The 16,754-nt window shown below is 49.0% G+C and overlaps 1 protein-coding gene across 2 annotated transcripts in view; it reads left to right on the forward strand.

Moving 5' to 3' along the window:
* Positions 1-16,754, forward strand: part of STK32B (serine/threonine kinase 32B) — a 235,891-nt gene that overhangs the window by 182,202 nt on the left and 36,935 nt on the right. The window contains exon 5 of one of the 2 annotated variants that reach the window (XM_075545032.1): positions 3,842-3,931. The exons of the other annotated variant lie outside the window; for it this stretch is intronic. Within the exon in view, the coding sequence (XP_075401147.1) occupies positions 3,842-3,931 (90 nt within the window). The remainder of the gene's footprint in view (positions 1-3,841; positions 3,932-16,754) is intronic. 2 annotated transcript variants of the gene reach the window in all.

A 16,754-nucleotide genomic window follows, 5' to 3' on the forward strand; every position in this document is an offset into this window, starting at 1 on the left:
GTGGTGGTAGATGCCTTCGAGTCAGTGCCAACTCACAGAGACCCCATGCACAACAGAACAGAGCACCAACTGGTCCTGCACCCTGCGCACAATGGCTCCTTTGTCACAATGGTAACCACGGTGTCCGTCTGTCTTGCTGAGAGCCTTCCTCTCCTTGAGCTGTCCCTCTACTTTACCAAGCAGGATGTCTCTGCTGATAACATGTCCAAAGCATGGGGGGCGAAGTCTTGCCATCCTTGGTTCTAAAGAGCTTTGCAGACGTTCTTCTTCCAACAGGTTGGTTGTTCGTTCGGCAGTCCGTGGTCCGTGGTCAATATTCTTTGCCTGCGCCATAATTCAAACGCATCTGCAGATGTTCAGAAACTACAATTGTATTGCTGTGCTTGGGTGTCTTCAAATCTGCTCAACCCGTCTGGACCCTCTGTACAAGATCAAAACACTGCCATCTCGCCACCTCCATCCTTCCTCCCTGTATCACGATGCTAGTGGCCCAGCTATGAGTATTTTGATTTGCTTTGTACTGAGTTATAATTCATACTGAAACTTGTAGCCTTGACCTTCCTCAGCAAGTGCTTCAGATCTCCACTTAAACAACCACGGAGTATTATCTGCATACAGTAGATGGTTTTCTTACACACCTGCTTTCTTCTTCAAAGTCCCCCTTCTTAGATTATCAGGAGATTTAATAAGTATAGTAAAAGAACACAACACAAATTGCATACCTTTCGTGATTTTAACCTACTCGGCATCCTGTGTTCTTGAAAGAATGTGTCTTGGTCGACGCACAGGTTCTGCATGAGCACAATTACGTGTTTGGGATTCCCATTTGCATTATCACAGTGTGATCTCGTATCTTCATCATCTCCTCTGGGTCGGGCTCGAGTGTCTGCAGCTCCCTGTTGGTGCACGGCGGGGATTGCTTCCCAATTCTTCTCTGCAAAATTGAACTTGTGTGGGTTGTGACATCAGTCATATTATTCTTGTTGGGTGCCATCGAGTCAGTTCATGCTCCTAACAACTTGTCTACAACAGAGCGAAGCGCTGCCTGGCCCTGCACCGTCCTCACGCTGTGTCATATGTTTAAGTCCCTTGGTGCAGCCATAGTGTCAATCTGTCTCTTTGAAGGTCTTCCTCCTGCTCGATGACCGTCTGCTTCACAGGGCATTATGGCTTTTTGCAATGATGATGTTTGATAATGTCCAGATGTTTGGGCAGAAAGAAGTATGCGTGAGACACATTGCCTATGATTAATCTTCATTAATTATGATTAATAAATCATTTTATTGGGGACTTCTACAGCTCTGATAACAATCCATACCTCAATTGTATCAAACACATTTGTACATATGTTGCCATCAGCATTTTCAAAACATGTTCTTTCTGCTTGAGCCCTTGGTATCAGCTCCTCTCTTTTCCCTCCCTCTCCCACCCTCCCACCCTCCTGGACCCTGATAAATTATTGTTATTTTCATATCTTACACTGTCCGTTGGTCTCCGTCGCCCACATCTTTGTTGTCAGTCCCCCTTGGTGAGGGGTGTTTATACATCAATCTTTGTAGTCGGCCCCCCATTTCTCACTCTTGTCACCCCACCTTCCCCCATCCTCATAGTACCAATACTCCCATTACTGTTCCTGAGGGGGTTATCTGTCCTGGACCCCGTGTGTTGAGAGCTTTTATTTGCATCAGTGTACATGCTACAGTCTAGCCGGATTTGAAAAATAGAACTGGGGTCATGATAGTGGTGGGGGTGGGTGGGTGAGGAAGCATTAAAGAACTAGAGGAATGTGTTTTGTTGGTGCTGTGCTGAACCCTGGCTGACTCATTCTTGTGACCCCACTGTGAGGGGATATGCAATTGTCTGCAGAAGGACTTTGGGTCTCTACTATGACCCCCATCATTTTCATCCATATACTGTTTGTTTGGGGTCTTTTGATGCCTGATATCTGATCCCTTCGACACCTCGTGATCACACAGGCTGGTGTGCTTCTTCCATGTGGGCTTTGTTGCTTCCCCGCTAGATGGCCGCTTGTTTAACTTCAAACCTTTTAGACCCCAGACCCTCTATCTTATAATACCTGGTCACTATCAGCTTTTTCACCACATTTGTTTATGCATCCATTTTGACTTCAGTGATCATGTCGGGAAGGTAGCATGACAGAATGCCAGGTTATTAGAACAAAGTGTTCTTGTGTTGAGGGAGTACTTGAGTAGAGACCCAATGTCTGTCTGCTACCTTAATACCTGAAATTTAAATATATATACATAGACCTATATCCCCATCATTATATATTAATATATTTACATATTTGCATGCCTATAGTTATACCTCTACACATGTCTTTTGCCTCCTAGTTCTTTCCTCTATTTCTTTTTCCTTTCCTCCTGTCCCACTCTCATGTTCGACCTTCATTCAACTCTCAGTGCTTTCTCTCGGCTACATTGCACTTGGTCAAACCCCATCAGGCACTCTACGCCCTCCTCACCCTAAGTTTTAGATCTCTTGTTGTTCTGTTTTCCCTGGGTTTGTTGGCTCCCCCTTCCTTTCTCCCCCGTCCTCCCCCATGTCCCTCCGGAGCCGGAGCCATCAGCCCCGTTGTTTCCTCCTGGGGATTGGTTATCCTGCCCGTCCTATATGGATAGACATGAGAAAAAGAAAGGGGGGAGAACCTATAAATAGCTCCAGGTCTGTCTGCTGGCCCTTCTCAATGTCGTCCAATCAGATCTGGTGAAGTGCCGTGCCCTGCCCACTGATTCCGAAGTCTGTTTTGGGGATTCCTGGGGTACTTCCTTGCTTTGCTCCCCTTGCTGCTCTGTTGCATTCTCTTCATGTTTTATGCTGGTGGATGAGGGGGGGGGGTGTCACACTGGGCACAATTCCCACACTGTGTCTCCAGTGCTGTCCCCCATAGCACTGGGTCAGTGACGGGGGAGTCATGTCTCATGGTGGGGCTAGTCCCACAGTCCTCCCTGTTCATGGGCTGCTCTGAGCAGGAATGTCATCTTCGAGGCTTGGTGAGTCGGGATGCAGTTCTCTCTCTCTCTCTCTCTCTCTCTCTCTCTCTCTCTCTCTCTCTCTCTCTCTCTCTCTCTCCCGTGTGGTCTGGGCAGACTCTCCGGGCTGTACATTCAGTGCTGTCCTCTGTAGTACATTCAGCGTAGCTGGGACTGGGGCCGGCCCCGCAGACCTTTCTGTGAGTTCCCTGTAATCTGCAATTCTATTACTCAGAGGGAATCAGATTAAGATCCACTCCATACTGGTATAGTCCCAACTGATTGATTGATTCCAGTACATTCGATCACATGGCGGAAGATTATTGCATCCAATCAACTCACAATACATTACGGAAGGTCATCTGTTCCACTCCAGGTTAGCTGATTAACCCGTGATGAAACAATAAATTCCCACAGCCAGGATTTCAGTGCACACTTTGGAGGGAACACAATTAAATCCATGTTGCTGTAGTCAAGTCCAATCCGTAGTGACCCTGTGTGTCACAGGACATAACGCTGCCCGGTCCTGTGCCACCCTGGCAGTCGCTGTGACACTTGGATCCGTTGTGGCAGTCCCGTGGCAGTCCATCAGCAGAGAGGCTCCCTCCAGAGCGCCCCACGGTATGTGTTTGTACACAATAAATAAGGATTTCTGAACTAGTGTACAGTGTAAGACATGCACACAAAATAGGCCTTCTGCAGTACCAGATAAACTACAAGGTAAAGAGACGCCATGACACTGTTTTCTTTCCGCACCTGCTTTGAACCCCACAGCTTTAAATCAGGTGAGGAAATGGCCCAGCCGCCCGCAGCCTTGGCTAACTGGAGTATCTGTTTCTGTGTTTCAGGACACGTTCACATCACGGACTTCAACATAGCCACCGTGGTGAGAGGCTCTGAAAAGGCGTCCTCCATGGCTGGGACCAAGCCCTACATGGGTGAGTGCATCATGCTCCTGTGACCATGCAATCGGGGGCAGCACCCAAGGCCTCGGCCGCTCTTGCCGCACCTGCCATTACCCCCACCCCTACCTTCCATCTGAGCCCCCAGCTCCACCTGTACTGTGCTCGCTTCAATCTCTGGACATTGACTCACGTTTTCCCCTCTGAAAAGAAGACCCTCTCCTCCCAGGAAACTTCGGGGGACCTTCTGCACAGCCAGGTGGCTTGGTTCCATGATTTTCCAGGGTGTTTTTTGGTCTTTATCACTGCGGATCTGTATTCTGGGGCACGCAAGCGGTCTTTTGAGTGGTTTGGGATCTTTGCTTCAAGAATAGCTTTTAGTATGTGGGTTTTTTCCCCCGTTACTTTAGTTTCTTTTGCTAAGGACACCTCTTCTCTAAATGCTGTGTCTTCTTTGCCCATCTTCCGTGTGTGTCACTCTTTCTCAAATCTTCCGTGTGCGTCGCTCTTTCCTTCATCTCTTAAGGGACTCGTGATGGCCCTGTCAGGTAAGCCTGTGACCCATCCGCCTCTCTGGGGGCAAAGGTGAGGCTTTGTGCTTCCCTAACAATTTCCTTTTGGAACTTTAGGGACCATTTGGGTTTTTGTTTTTATATCATGGAAGCTTTGGATTGTCACTATTCTCTAAAATAATTTTTGAAACTTTCTTTCACGTCAAAAAAATAGCTGCTACTGAAAATATTTTTGCATTTGATGAACAAGAAATGTTGACCCTACCTAGCTCAATAAGAAACTCATGACAGCGTATTAGTTTTCCCATGTGGCCAAAATCTAGGCTGACATATCCAGCGGCTTAGGAATAAAGAAAATGATGCTCTTACAATTCTGGTGGTCAAAAGTGCTACGTAGATCGTCATGGAGGAAATGAAGATGGTGGTTGGTACATCTGCTGTCCAAGGGTTATTCTGAGTAGTGAAAAAAGGCTGTTAAGTCTCCAAATGTCTCAACCCTTTTCTGAGCCCAAATACCAGACTACTGCACTCATGATTTGGATTATGGACTGCTTTGGGGTCCTTGTGGTTCAGTGGTTACACATTGGGCTGTGGTCTGCATGGTCAGCAGTTCAAAACCACCACCAGTTCCAAGGGAGATCGACTGGTCTTTCTACTCTCATGGACAGTACCAGTCTCAGAAACCCACAGTGGGTCCCGATGAGTCAGCATTGACTCAATGGCAGTGAGTGAGAAAGATTTATAACTCCAATATCCCTATATAAGACTTCTGAATATCGAAATCGACTCCAAAGCAGTGGGTTTGGTCATTTCTTCGATTTTTCTTTCTGTTGTGTTCATGTGCTTGATGGACTCTAGTGAAGTCTTTGTTTCTGAAATCTTATTCCTTCTACTTCTAATCCTTTCCTGAGTCCCCTCACCTACTTTCTGAGTATATTAAGCACAAGAACCGATCATTCTTTCACATACACTCCCCTCTCTTCTAGGACAGGGTTAGATCCCAAAGACCATGCAGAAAAGTCAACCTTCTGCAAAATGAAGGGTGACTACACCAGATGGAAAAATAGGAGAAGACGACATTGTTATATAAAACCAATGTACATCCTTGCAAGACTGCCAAATACACCACTACATAACTGACCACCATGGTCCAGCCAAGTTGGCACATGACCTTAGCCCTCACAACCAGTGTTACATTCCTCTCTGCTCCTCGGCATTCATTATTACCACTTGTCCATTCTTCACGCACAATGGATGTTTTACTATTTTCAGAAACGTGGCGTGTCAGATAAGAAGATAGTTGATAAGTGGTGAGTAGATGAATTATTTCTCACTAGCTATGTTGTTAGAGACCATTGAGTCATCTCCAACTCCTAGTGTCCCTGGAAAACAGAATGATGCGCTGCCTGGTCCTGCACCACTCTCACAAATATTGCTATGTTTGGGTCCGTGGCTGTAGCCACCGTGTCCGTAGCCACCGTGTCCGTCCATCCTGCTGAGGGTCTTCCCCCTTTTTTCTCTGTCCTCCAATAAACCATGCAGGAGGTCCTTCTCCAGGGACTGGTCTTTCCTGACAACACGTCCAAAGACCATGAGACAAAGTCTAGCCATCCTTGCGTCTAAAGAGCATTCTGGCTGCACTTCTTCCAAGGTGTGCTTTAACGTCCTACTGGCAGCCGTGGCTCTTTCAGCACTCTTCCCCAGCACCAGCATGCACATGCATCCATTCTTCCTCGGCATGCCCTATTCCGTGTCCAACTTTCACACGCACAGAGACAATTAAAATAGGACGGCCTGGATCAGATGCACGTAGTCTCAAAGAGAAACCCTTGCTCTTCAGCACTAAAGAGGTCTCGTGCAGAAGACTTGCCCGATGTATTGCGTCATTTGATCTCTTGGCTGCTGCTTCCATGAGCATTGATTGTGGATCCAAGCAAGAAAAAAATCCTTGAAAACATCTGTCTTTTCTGTTTATCGTGTTGCTGGCTCCTGGTCCAATTGGAAGGAGTTTTATTTTCTTTACACTGGGTCGTCATCCACACCGAAGGCTGCAATCCTGGATCTTCACCATCAAGCGCTTCAAGTCCTCCTCACGTTCAGCAAGCAAGGTTGCGTCATCTGCGTACCCCAGGTCATTAATAAGACTTCTTCCAATCCTGATGCCACAGTCTTCATATAATTCAACATCCTATTAGTTATCGGTTTCCACGTAATAAACTATGCCAAAGCTTAGGGACTTAGAAAAACAGCAATACATTATTTCCAACATTCATGGAGCTGACCGGCTGGCTCTTCTGCTGGTCTTGCTTACTCAGCTGTGTTTGGCTGGAGGGGCGCCTGGGATTCGGGTTTAGCTGGAACAAATGGGATGACTGGATCTCTTTCCCTCTGCATATTCCTTTGTCCTCAAGGGGACTAGACTCGGGTGGTGACAGCAGAGTTTCAAGAAGACAAATGTAATATGTGCTTATCAAGCTCTTGTTGTTCCATTTTGCCTGGTGCCATTGTTCAAAGCAAGTCCCAGGACCCAGACCAGCAATGTTGTGGTGGGGGAATGAACGCCCAGAGCAGCGATACCAGGGGGAGTGAGGCACTGGTGGGGAGGGGCTTTACCTGTAATTGCTGTTGTTTTTAGGTGCCAGTGAGTGGCTTCCAACTCAAAGCCACCCTGTATCCAGCAGAACACAATCCTGTCCAATCGTGTATCATCCTCACAATTTACTGCTGTGTTTGAGCCCATAGTTTCAGCCCCTGTGCCAATCCATCTTACTGGGCATCTTCCTCTTTTTCACTGCCCTCTCCTTTACCAAACATGACGTCTTTCTTCAGGGACCACATGACCTAAGTATGAGTGACACGTCTTTCCACCCTTGAATCTAAGGAAGAGTCAGCCTTTAATAACCCACCGCAATTCCTTTTCACATCTTTGAAATAGTAGATTACAGTTTTGATCTGCTTTGTGGGCTCATCATTCAAGTAAAGTTTCGTGGTGTGTAGAGATGTCATTCTTATAACTGTACATAAAGTTTGACTTCGATACTTTTGTATTGTTCTTTTTTCTTTTTTTCTTTGCTTGACACTAGCTCGTGAGTCACAAAAGCATTGAAGTCAGTTTCTATTTTTCTCTTTCCCTGCTTTTACAACCACTCAGACCAGTGTGTAGATCTGATGATCTGATGGGTAAAGAAGGGGGTCTTTGTGAGTCAAAATGAACTCAGCGGTGACTGGTTCCGTGTGTGTGTGTGTGTGTGTGTGTGTGTGTGTGTGTGTGTGTACGTCCTGGTGGGTGGCCAATGGCACCCTGGTTTAGTGACCAACTGCCCACCAAAAGATGGTCCATTCAGTCCACCAACTGGAGCTGTATAGAAGGAAGACCTGGCAATCTACCTCCAGAAAACTTTAACCAAAAGCAAAAAACCAAACTTACTGCCACCAAGTCATTGTTGACTGACAGCCAGCCCGCAGGGCAGGACAGAGCCAGCCCTGTGGGTTGACGGGACTGTAACACTTGACAGGACTAGAAGGACCTCAGCTTTCTCCCTTGGGACAGCTGGTAGCTTCAAACTGCTGACGCTGTGCTTAGCGGCCCAAGGAGTAAGCACAATGCCGCCCAAGCGCCTCTCTGAAGCTTTCAAGTGAGGAAAGCATCGACGGGGAGGTTCTGCTAGGTCACATGGGTCACTGTGAATAAAACATTCATTCATTCATTAATAAGATCCGCTGATCCCAAAAAGACTGGTGGGACCCCCAAGACAGCCACTCTGAGACGCCCCTTAAGTTGGGGATGGAAATGAACCCTCAATTTTCAGCAGATAGTAGACAGGCCAACACAAGTTGGTTGTGACCCATAGCGACCCTGTTCGCAACAGAACCAGAATGAAACACATCCATCCTCACAATTGTTCCTATACCCAAGCCCATTTTTAAACCCCTGTGTGAATCCAGGTTGTTGAGGGCCTTCCTCCTCTTCCATTTACCAAGTGTGATGTCCTTCTCCAGGGACTGATCTCTCCTGACAACACGTCCAGAGTATAGAAGGAGGAAGTGTGTCATGGTGCAAAGTTGTTGAATGGAAAGCCAGTCTGCTCTGTAAACTCCCCCTCAAATTACGTTTTCAAAGCAGACAGAATGACTCAAGGGTACCCAGCAGCAGTGACAAAGAGCAAAGTGGCGAAGGCTGAGATGCAGTGAGGATGTGGCCATGGACCACTGCATGAGCATGCAGGAGAGAGGAGCCCTGATCTCAGGCCTAAGGAGCACGTGCTGGATGGAAGCAGCTGAAGGCAGCATCTCCAGAACGGAGGGCAGAGAGGAAAGAAGATAGAGGGGGGAGCACATCCCCCACAACCCTGAAAATTAGTTCTGACTTCCCTTAATCTATCTCTCCAAAGTCATTGCTCTAGGAGTTTGTAGATTCTGCACCATTGCAAGAACACAAGGCCATCTTCTGCCTGTTCTGAAGGTCCCACACGATTTTCTTCATAGGCTCTCCTTGGACCTGCCCAGCTTCCCACTGAGTTGTCTAAGACAGCTCTGTCCTGGAGCTGAACCCCTGACCAGTGACGACCCCCCACATGCCTGTCATCACACACAACCTCATAGCATCACCTGGGGATCCTAGTTCTCCTCTCCTGTGAGGAACCAGAAGCTCGGAGAGGTCCATCAGCCTGTCCAGGGACACACAGAAGGAGCCAGAATTTGAGCACGGGGGCTTTCGGCACTCTGCAAAGCTGGCTTTACTTTGACACCGAAGTCCTGTATTCTGATGGCTTCTTTCTCAGAGAAGAGAAAGGGTTCACCTCCCAGCTGCAACAGGACTCAGGGCTTCCAGAATCCTAGGCAAGTAGCTTTGGGCCTGAATTAATGAACGAATGCATCTGGGAGACTTTTCTGGGGTTGAGAGGGTGCATCTGATTTACCAAATGGATGAACTTTCAGAAACATCAGGGGGTAGCAAGCCATGGAGTTAAGTCGGAAGATGGGGAGGAAGTGCGGGGGGGGGGTGCTTCTTCAACAAAGCAAAACCCTGCCTGCCGTTCCCAGAGCCTTGCGTCCCTGCAGTCACCCCCATGACAGGTTTATTGATGCTCCTCACTGCGGTTGGGGAGCACAAAGACCCAGTAACAAGTTCCCAGGGTGTTCCAAACACCAGTTCAGGGAGCTGCTGATGAGGAAGCTCGCCAAGGTTGCTCACGAAGGATGGTTCCCCGAAGAAATATTTGCATGGTGCTGAATTTTTATTAATTAAAAGAGCAGATGGAATCTGCTGTCGGAGCAAGAACCTTCCACGGTGAAACGCACTCGGTCAGAAGGCAGCCGAGCTTGAGCTCCAGCACTCCCCCCGGGCCAGGGAGCTCCTGCATCCAGGACGAGAGGCAGAGCCAAGTGTTCGAGGGCAGGGCCCAGAGGGCGGGCCCGGGGCCTGGTGAGATGAGTCCTGCAGCCTCCTGGTCCCAGGCGCTCATGCCAGCAGGACAGACGGGTGGGTGGACAGCGCTGTGGTCAGCGTGGTGTGGCCGTGCCAAGACGAGGAAGGCGTGAAGGACCCTTGGGGGAGCCGTTTAAGAACTGGGGGAAGAGAAGACCGTCATCCCCAAGAGTAAGATGAGAAATCAGAGAGGGAGATGGAGCAAGCTATTGGGAGCTTTGATAAATCAACCAAACACATGGCCATGGAGTCCTTGCTGACTCCGAGAGAACCTCCCTGTGGGTGTCCGAGATGGTCACCATTGACGGGAGTGGAAAGCCCAGTCTTTCTCCCCAGGAGCGGCTGGTGGCTTCCAACTGCCCACCCTGCAGATCGCAGCCCAGTGCGTAACCACTGCACCACCAGGCTCCTCAGAGGCTCCGGTCAGGTAGCTTAACGGGTTGATACAAGATGTCTGATCCGAAAGGTCAACCCTTGCCTAATTCACACTAAACAAAGGTTGGTTCATTTTTTTTTAATTCTAAAAGAAAGAGGTTGAGGTCCAGGGGGAGGCCGAGGGATAAATCAAACAAAACAGCAGGAAACTAAATCCATGACATCGAGTCCACTCCAACTGATCAAGACCCCACAGGAGGGGATAGAACCCATCCCCTGCCGTTTCCAAGGCTGTACAATCTACAGGGAAGCACACGGCCTCATCTTCCTCCCATGGGGCTGCTGGTGGGTTTGAACCGTTGACCTTGGGCTTAGCAGCCCAACACTTACCCAGTGTCTCACCAGGGCTTCTGTGTGAGGTAGGAGTCTTCAAAGTAAAGCCCCTCGTTTCCTGTGCCTTGGCATCCGACATCCTCAAATGACTTTCCTACAACTTGCCATTCCCCAATGAGCCCTGGTGGCGTAGGGGTTGCGTGCAAGGCTGCTTCCAGCCCAGAAGCCACTCCGCAGGAGAAGCATGGGACGTCAGCGGCTGTAAGCATGTGCAGCCCTGGAGCCGTCTGGGTTCATGCTGCTCTGTCCTGTAGGCTCACTGCGGGTTGGAATGGACTTGGCAGCGAGCTGATAGTGCTGTAGTCAAGCGCTCCTACTCAGGCACAGTGATGGTGCTGGCCAGCCCGCGGGACAGTTCACGCCAGTCCCTCACATCCTTCTGAGGAAACCAGGGCACCCTGCCAGGGGCACCCTGCCTCCACAGCCCCACCGGGTCATTCCATCCCTTAGTGACAGCTCAGGGGGCTTAGGGTGGCACGTCACAGCATGTCCTTCTGTCCCGGGACTAACACGTGCTGCCATCTCATCCATCTGCTGTCATGTGTTCAGCCACCCCCAGAGCCCGAGGACGGGAATTCTCCCAGTCACCAGGCGAGTGGAGAGGAGGTGGACTGAGAGCGGGAACGGTATATGGTGGACTGCCTGGAAGGTGCCTGCAGGGCGAGCACAAAGGGAGGGCAGGCAGCCAGAGGGAACAGCCAGGGCAGAGGCGCAGCGCAACGCAGGAGCTCACAGTGTCCTGGGAAGGCTCAAATGCGTCCATGTCACGACAGAGAAGGAGGAAGGGCGGAGAAGAAGTGATGATGCATTGAAATCACGGTGTTGGCAGAAGAAATGTTGAAGGTACCACGGACCCACAGAAGAGCGTGCAAATCTGCCTTTGAGGAAATACAGCCAAAATATCCTTTACAAGAGAGGATGGCGAGAGTAGGCCTCCGCATACTTTGGACACGTTATCAGGAGATCCCGGTCCCTGGAAAAGGACGCCATGCTTGGTGAAATGGGACAGTGGAAAAGAGGAAGACCCTCAGCGCGATGGACTGGCACAACGGCTGCACCAGTGGGCACACCCCTCACAGCAATAGTGAGGATGGAGCGGGGCTAGGCAGTGCTTTTTGTTCTGTTGGACATAGGGTCACCGTGAGTTGGAACTGACTGGACGGCCCTTCACAACAGCAGAAGTGGGACTATGGGTTAAGCACTGGACTGGCAAGTTTGATGGTTCAAGCCCCCAACCAGTCCTCAGGATAATGCTTACAGGCTTGGAAACCCCAGGAGTCATGCCATTCTGCCCCGTAGGGTCTCCGTGAGTTGGAATCGACCCAAGGGCAGTGGTTATTGCTTATTAACATGAAGAGGTGAGGAGGGATGAGCCAGAAGGGACAAAGCCTGCGGGTCTTGAAGGGCATGTCACACGGTTACGGAGCTCATGGAAGCTTCCGTGTTGGCTGGTGTGACAGCTCCAGTCTCACTTGTGCCCTTGACGGGAGGGAGTAATGAGAAAGCTCACCCGGAATGCAAGGAAGACTGTAACTTCAAAGCAGGAAGTTACCCAGGTGAAGCAGCGGGGAGAGAGCGTCAGCGCTGGGATACCTGGTGGCTTTGCTTCCTGGCTGGGAGCGCTGGCTGGGTCTCACTGCCCAGCCTGACGCACATGAAGAGCCCAGGGTAGAATGCATGCCAGCAATGCTGCTGGCTGCTCCTGTCATCATCTCTAGGATGGATTACATCATGCTCCCACAAAATAACCCCTACACCCATGGGTGCCATCTAATTAAAGGGAGCAGGATCACCTGAATCTCACATCGCACCGCACCGTGTAAGCACCTTTCAGAGTGCAATTATTTCTGCCGCTCAACGGAGCTTCTGTGTTTTCTCATTAACCGAATGAGCCACCTCCTTCCTCCTCCCTTTCCTGTGCAGACATGCAAAATCCATATGATTAATGGGCTCTTGGCACCCTTTAACGAAGCCCCTTCCTGTGGCAATCCATGCTTTTGGCACTCCAAGAAGGAGCGATGTCATCAGACAGAGGCAGCAATCTCGTTTTTAGCTCAGATTTCTATGTAAGTGTGTGACACCGTAATCCATCTAGTGGCCAGCCAGAGAGCAAAAGAAATATGTTGCCTGCAAGGGATCTTGAGGCAGACCAGGCATGTTGTGTGTCTCTGCTGCCCACAGCTTTGTCAGCACACCTTCATGCCAGGAACTGTGATGGGCTCTTGAGTTATTTGAGGAGAGCTACAGTCTTGGGAATGCACTGGGGCAGTTCGACCCTGTCCTTTCGGGTTGCTATGAGTCAGCATTGACCCCATGGCAGTGAGTTTGTTGGTTGGTTGGTTGGTTGGTTGGTTGGTTGGTTGGTTGGTTGGTTGTTTGTTTGTTTGTTTGGTTGGTTGGTTGGTTGGTTGGTTGGTTGGTTGGTAGAACAAATGCCTTGATGAGCTAGGCTCTCCTTTCTGTGTGCCTTTCATTCACTAACAGATTCATATCATGAAAGTCAGCTGACATCTGTTGAGAGCATACTATGAGCCAGGTACCTACACTCAATATATGTAGTAGCTTATTGTGGGCTCGAGGACTCAGATCTCGACTGAAGTTAAATGCTTGCCCAACACACACACACACACACACACACACACTTCCATGGCCTTCAAGTCCACCCCAATGCACGCTGACTCTCTAAATCAGAATAGAACTGCCCCTAGGGTTTCCATGGTGGTCTATCTTTATGGAAGCTGTGTTAGTCCAGGTGGACTAGAAAAACAAATCCAGTAACATTCATATGTGTGTAAGAGAGAGCTTTATATCAAAGAGAAATTGTATATTGAGAAAACCTCCCGGCCCAGTCCAGATCAAGTCCATTAGTCCCATATTAGCCCATATGTCCAATCCTAGTTCATAAATTCTTCTACAGACCCACGCAGCACATGCAATGATACTGAAGCAGGAAGATCACAGGCCGGTGGGTACAAAGTCTGTGGATCAAGTGGTGCCGGAAGCTCTGGCGGGGTCTCCACGTGGCTCCTCCAGCTCCAGGGCTCTGACTGCCATCAGCATAGCTTCATGTGGCTTGTCAACAGAATGACCAAGCAGAGAGAGAGTATGTCCTACCTCCAAGGAGGAAGGAGAAATTCCCAGAATCCTCATTGGCTATGACCTGATTGACAGGCTATACTCCATCCCTTCACTCAAGGTGACAGGAGAGGATGTAACTGCCACAGAAGCTAACGGCTATGTCCTTCTCACACAGAGTGATTGGTGGATTTGAAATGCTGACCTTTCAGTTACCAGGGATCCTTTGCTCAGTGACAAGCAGACTGCAGAGCTAAGGTGCTCTCCAGAGTCAATGTCAGGACCCTGTCCTTCAATTTCTTGGTCATTTTGGTGCATTGAGAATCTACCCCATAGACTAGCTTCATGCTGATCAAAGGAGCTGGAGAAGGCTCGGTGACATCCTAACCCCCATGAGCTCACACGCCAGTGGGGATGATGGACATGTAGACCAGTAACTCAAACACAGCAGGATCAATGCACAGAGGAGGGAATAAGCCAGAGTACTGCAAATCTAGATCATGACTGGAGGCACTTGACCAGCAGAAGGGCAACGAAGAGAACATAGAAACAGCATGGGACTTCAAGAAGAGGTCAAAACAGGAGTAATTTTCACCTGGGTCTTGAAGCGTGAGTAGGAGTTTGTGAGTGTAAAAGGCCGGATGACGTGTGTCAGACAAGCTATTGTGAGGAGCCTTGGCCTCAGTCCCAACTCAGAGCGACCAACCCTACATCCAACACAACACTGCCCGGTCCTGAGCCACCCTCTCAGTGATTCTCACGCTGGATCACACTGCTGCAGCCCCTGTGCCAGCCTGTCTTCTTGAAAGCCTTCCTCCTTCCCTGCCCCTCTACCTACCAAGCACGGTGTCCTTCTCCCAGCCGCAAGTTCAAAGTAAGTGAGACCAAGTCTGGCCTTCACCGCTGCTAAGGAGCATTCTGGCCAAAAGTCCTCCGGACAGATCTGTTTGTCCTTCCAGCAGTCCGTGGTACTTTCATTGTTCTTCTCCAGCACCGCCGTTCACATGCATCCACTCTTCTTCGGTCTTCCTTATTCAATGTCCCACTTCTGTATGCATATGAGGTGATTGAAAATACTATGGCTTGGGTCAGGTGCATCTGAGTCCTCAAAGTAACACCCTTGTTTTTTAATACTCTAAAGAGGTCCCGTGCAGCAGATTTACCTAATGCAGTGCGTCTTTTGACACCTGGACTGCCGCTTCCATGAGCACTGATTGTGGATCCAAGCAAGACAAAACCCTTGGCAACTTCAACCTTTTCTCCATTGATCATGATGTTACTTATCAGTCCAGTTGTGAGGATCTTGGTCCTCTTTAATGTTAAAAATAGAAACGTGTGGCTTTTTTTTTTAAGGACTCCCTGGGTGGCCCAGGGAGCTAAGCATTCAACTAGCCAGAAAGTTGGCCGTTGTAATCCACCCAGAGGCCCTTTGGGAGAGAAGTCCAGTGATCAGAGTCCATGAGGTAACAGTCTTGAAAGTCCTCTGGAGCAGTTCTGTGCCGCACACGTGGGGTCGCCATGTGTCGGCACCCACTTGCCGGTCAGCCACCACCTTTCTTTGAAGGTGGCACGGTGGGTGAATGAAGGACATTGACTGGAATTGAAGCTGTTAGAAAACTTAGAGTGCGATTTTTTAACTTACTAGTAAATAATTTTATTGGGGCTCTTACATCTCTTACCACAATCCATACATTCATCCAGTGTGTCAAGCATATTTGCACTTATGCCTCCATCATCATTTTCAAAGCATTCTCCCACTTGAGCCCCTGATTTCAGCTCCCCGATTCTTCCCCCGCCCTCCCCTGCCCTGCCTCCTTCACGAACTCTTGATAAGTTATAGATTATTATTTTCCTATCTTACATCATCCTCCATCGCCCCTCACCCACTTTTCCGTTGTTTGTCCCCCTATGAGGAGGTTATAGGTTGATCCTTGTGATAGATTCCCCCTTTCTCCCCCACCCTCCCTAATCCTCCTGGTATCTCTACTCTCATTGTTGGCCCTGGGGAGTGTATCTCTCCTGAATTCTCTGTGCTGCAGGCTCTTATCTGTAGCAGTGTGCATGCTCTGGTCTAATCCGATTTGTAAGGTAGCATTGAGGTCATGCTAGTGGGGGGAAGGAAGCACCAAAGACCTAGATGAAAGTTGTGTGTTTCATAGGTGCTATATTGTACCCTGACTGGCTCATTTCTTCCCTGTGACCCCTCTGAAGGGAAATGTCCAATTGTCTACAGATGGGCATTGAGTCTCCACTCCATGCCCACCCCACCCCATTCACCTTGACTATGATTTTGTTCTGGGTCTTAGATGCCTAGTAGCTGATCCCATCGACACCTCATGATCACATAGGATGATGTGCTTCTTCCATGTGGGCTTTGTTACTTCTCAGCTAGATGGACACTTGTTTATCTTCAGGCTTTTAAGACCCCAGACGCTATATCTTTTGATAGTCGGGCACCATCAGCTTTCTTCACCACATTTGCTTATGCCCCCTCTTTGTCTTCAGCGATCTTGTTGGGAAGGAGAGCATCACAGAATGCTGGATTGTTAGAACAAAGTGTCCTTGTGTTGAGGGAGTACTTGAGTCGAGTCCATCTGCCACCTTGATTCTTAGCATACAGATATGAGCACAGAGAGTGTGATTTAAAGACGTTTTCATGCCAAGGATTTGGACTTTTACAGCAAACGGGAAACTTGAGATGTGTTTAAGCCAGCGCTGTGACCATGTGAATAATACAAATCACAACAGGAACATAGACGGTGCGTAACGAGCACTCTCCAGGTGCTGAGTGCTGTTAAAAAACCACTATGGGCATCACTGCGTTTCTTCTGTCACAGTAACATTGTGTGGCAGACAGTGTTAGCTCTTTTTAGATGAGGAAATTCATGTACAGATAGGAGTATAAGTAGCTTACCCAAGGCTGTTCTGCCCGTAAGCATAGGAGCCGAAGTTCAATGAAGAACTGACAATGACTGGGTTCACACCCCGAAATTCTCCTTTCTCTTGGCTCTACTGGCCTTGAAAGATGACTCAGGGATGGAGTGGAGTGGGCTTAAGAGGCCCGATGCTAGAGGCC

The sequence above is a fragment of the Tenrec ecaudatus genome, chromosome 3 (genome assembly GCF_050624435.1).
Source record: "Tenrec ecaudatus isolate mTenEca1 chromosome 3, mTenEca1.hap1, whole genome shotgun sequence".
NCBI lineage: Eukaryota > Metazoa > Chordata > Mammalia > Afrosoricida > Tenrecidae > Tenrec > Tenrec ecaudatus.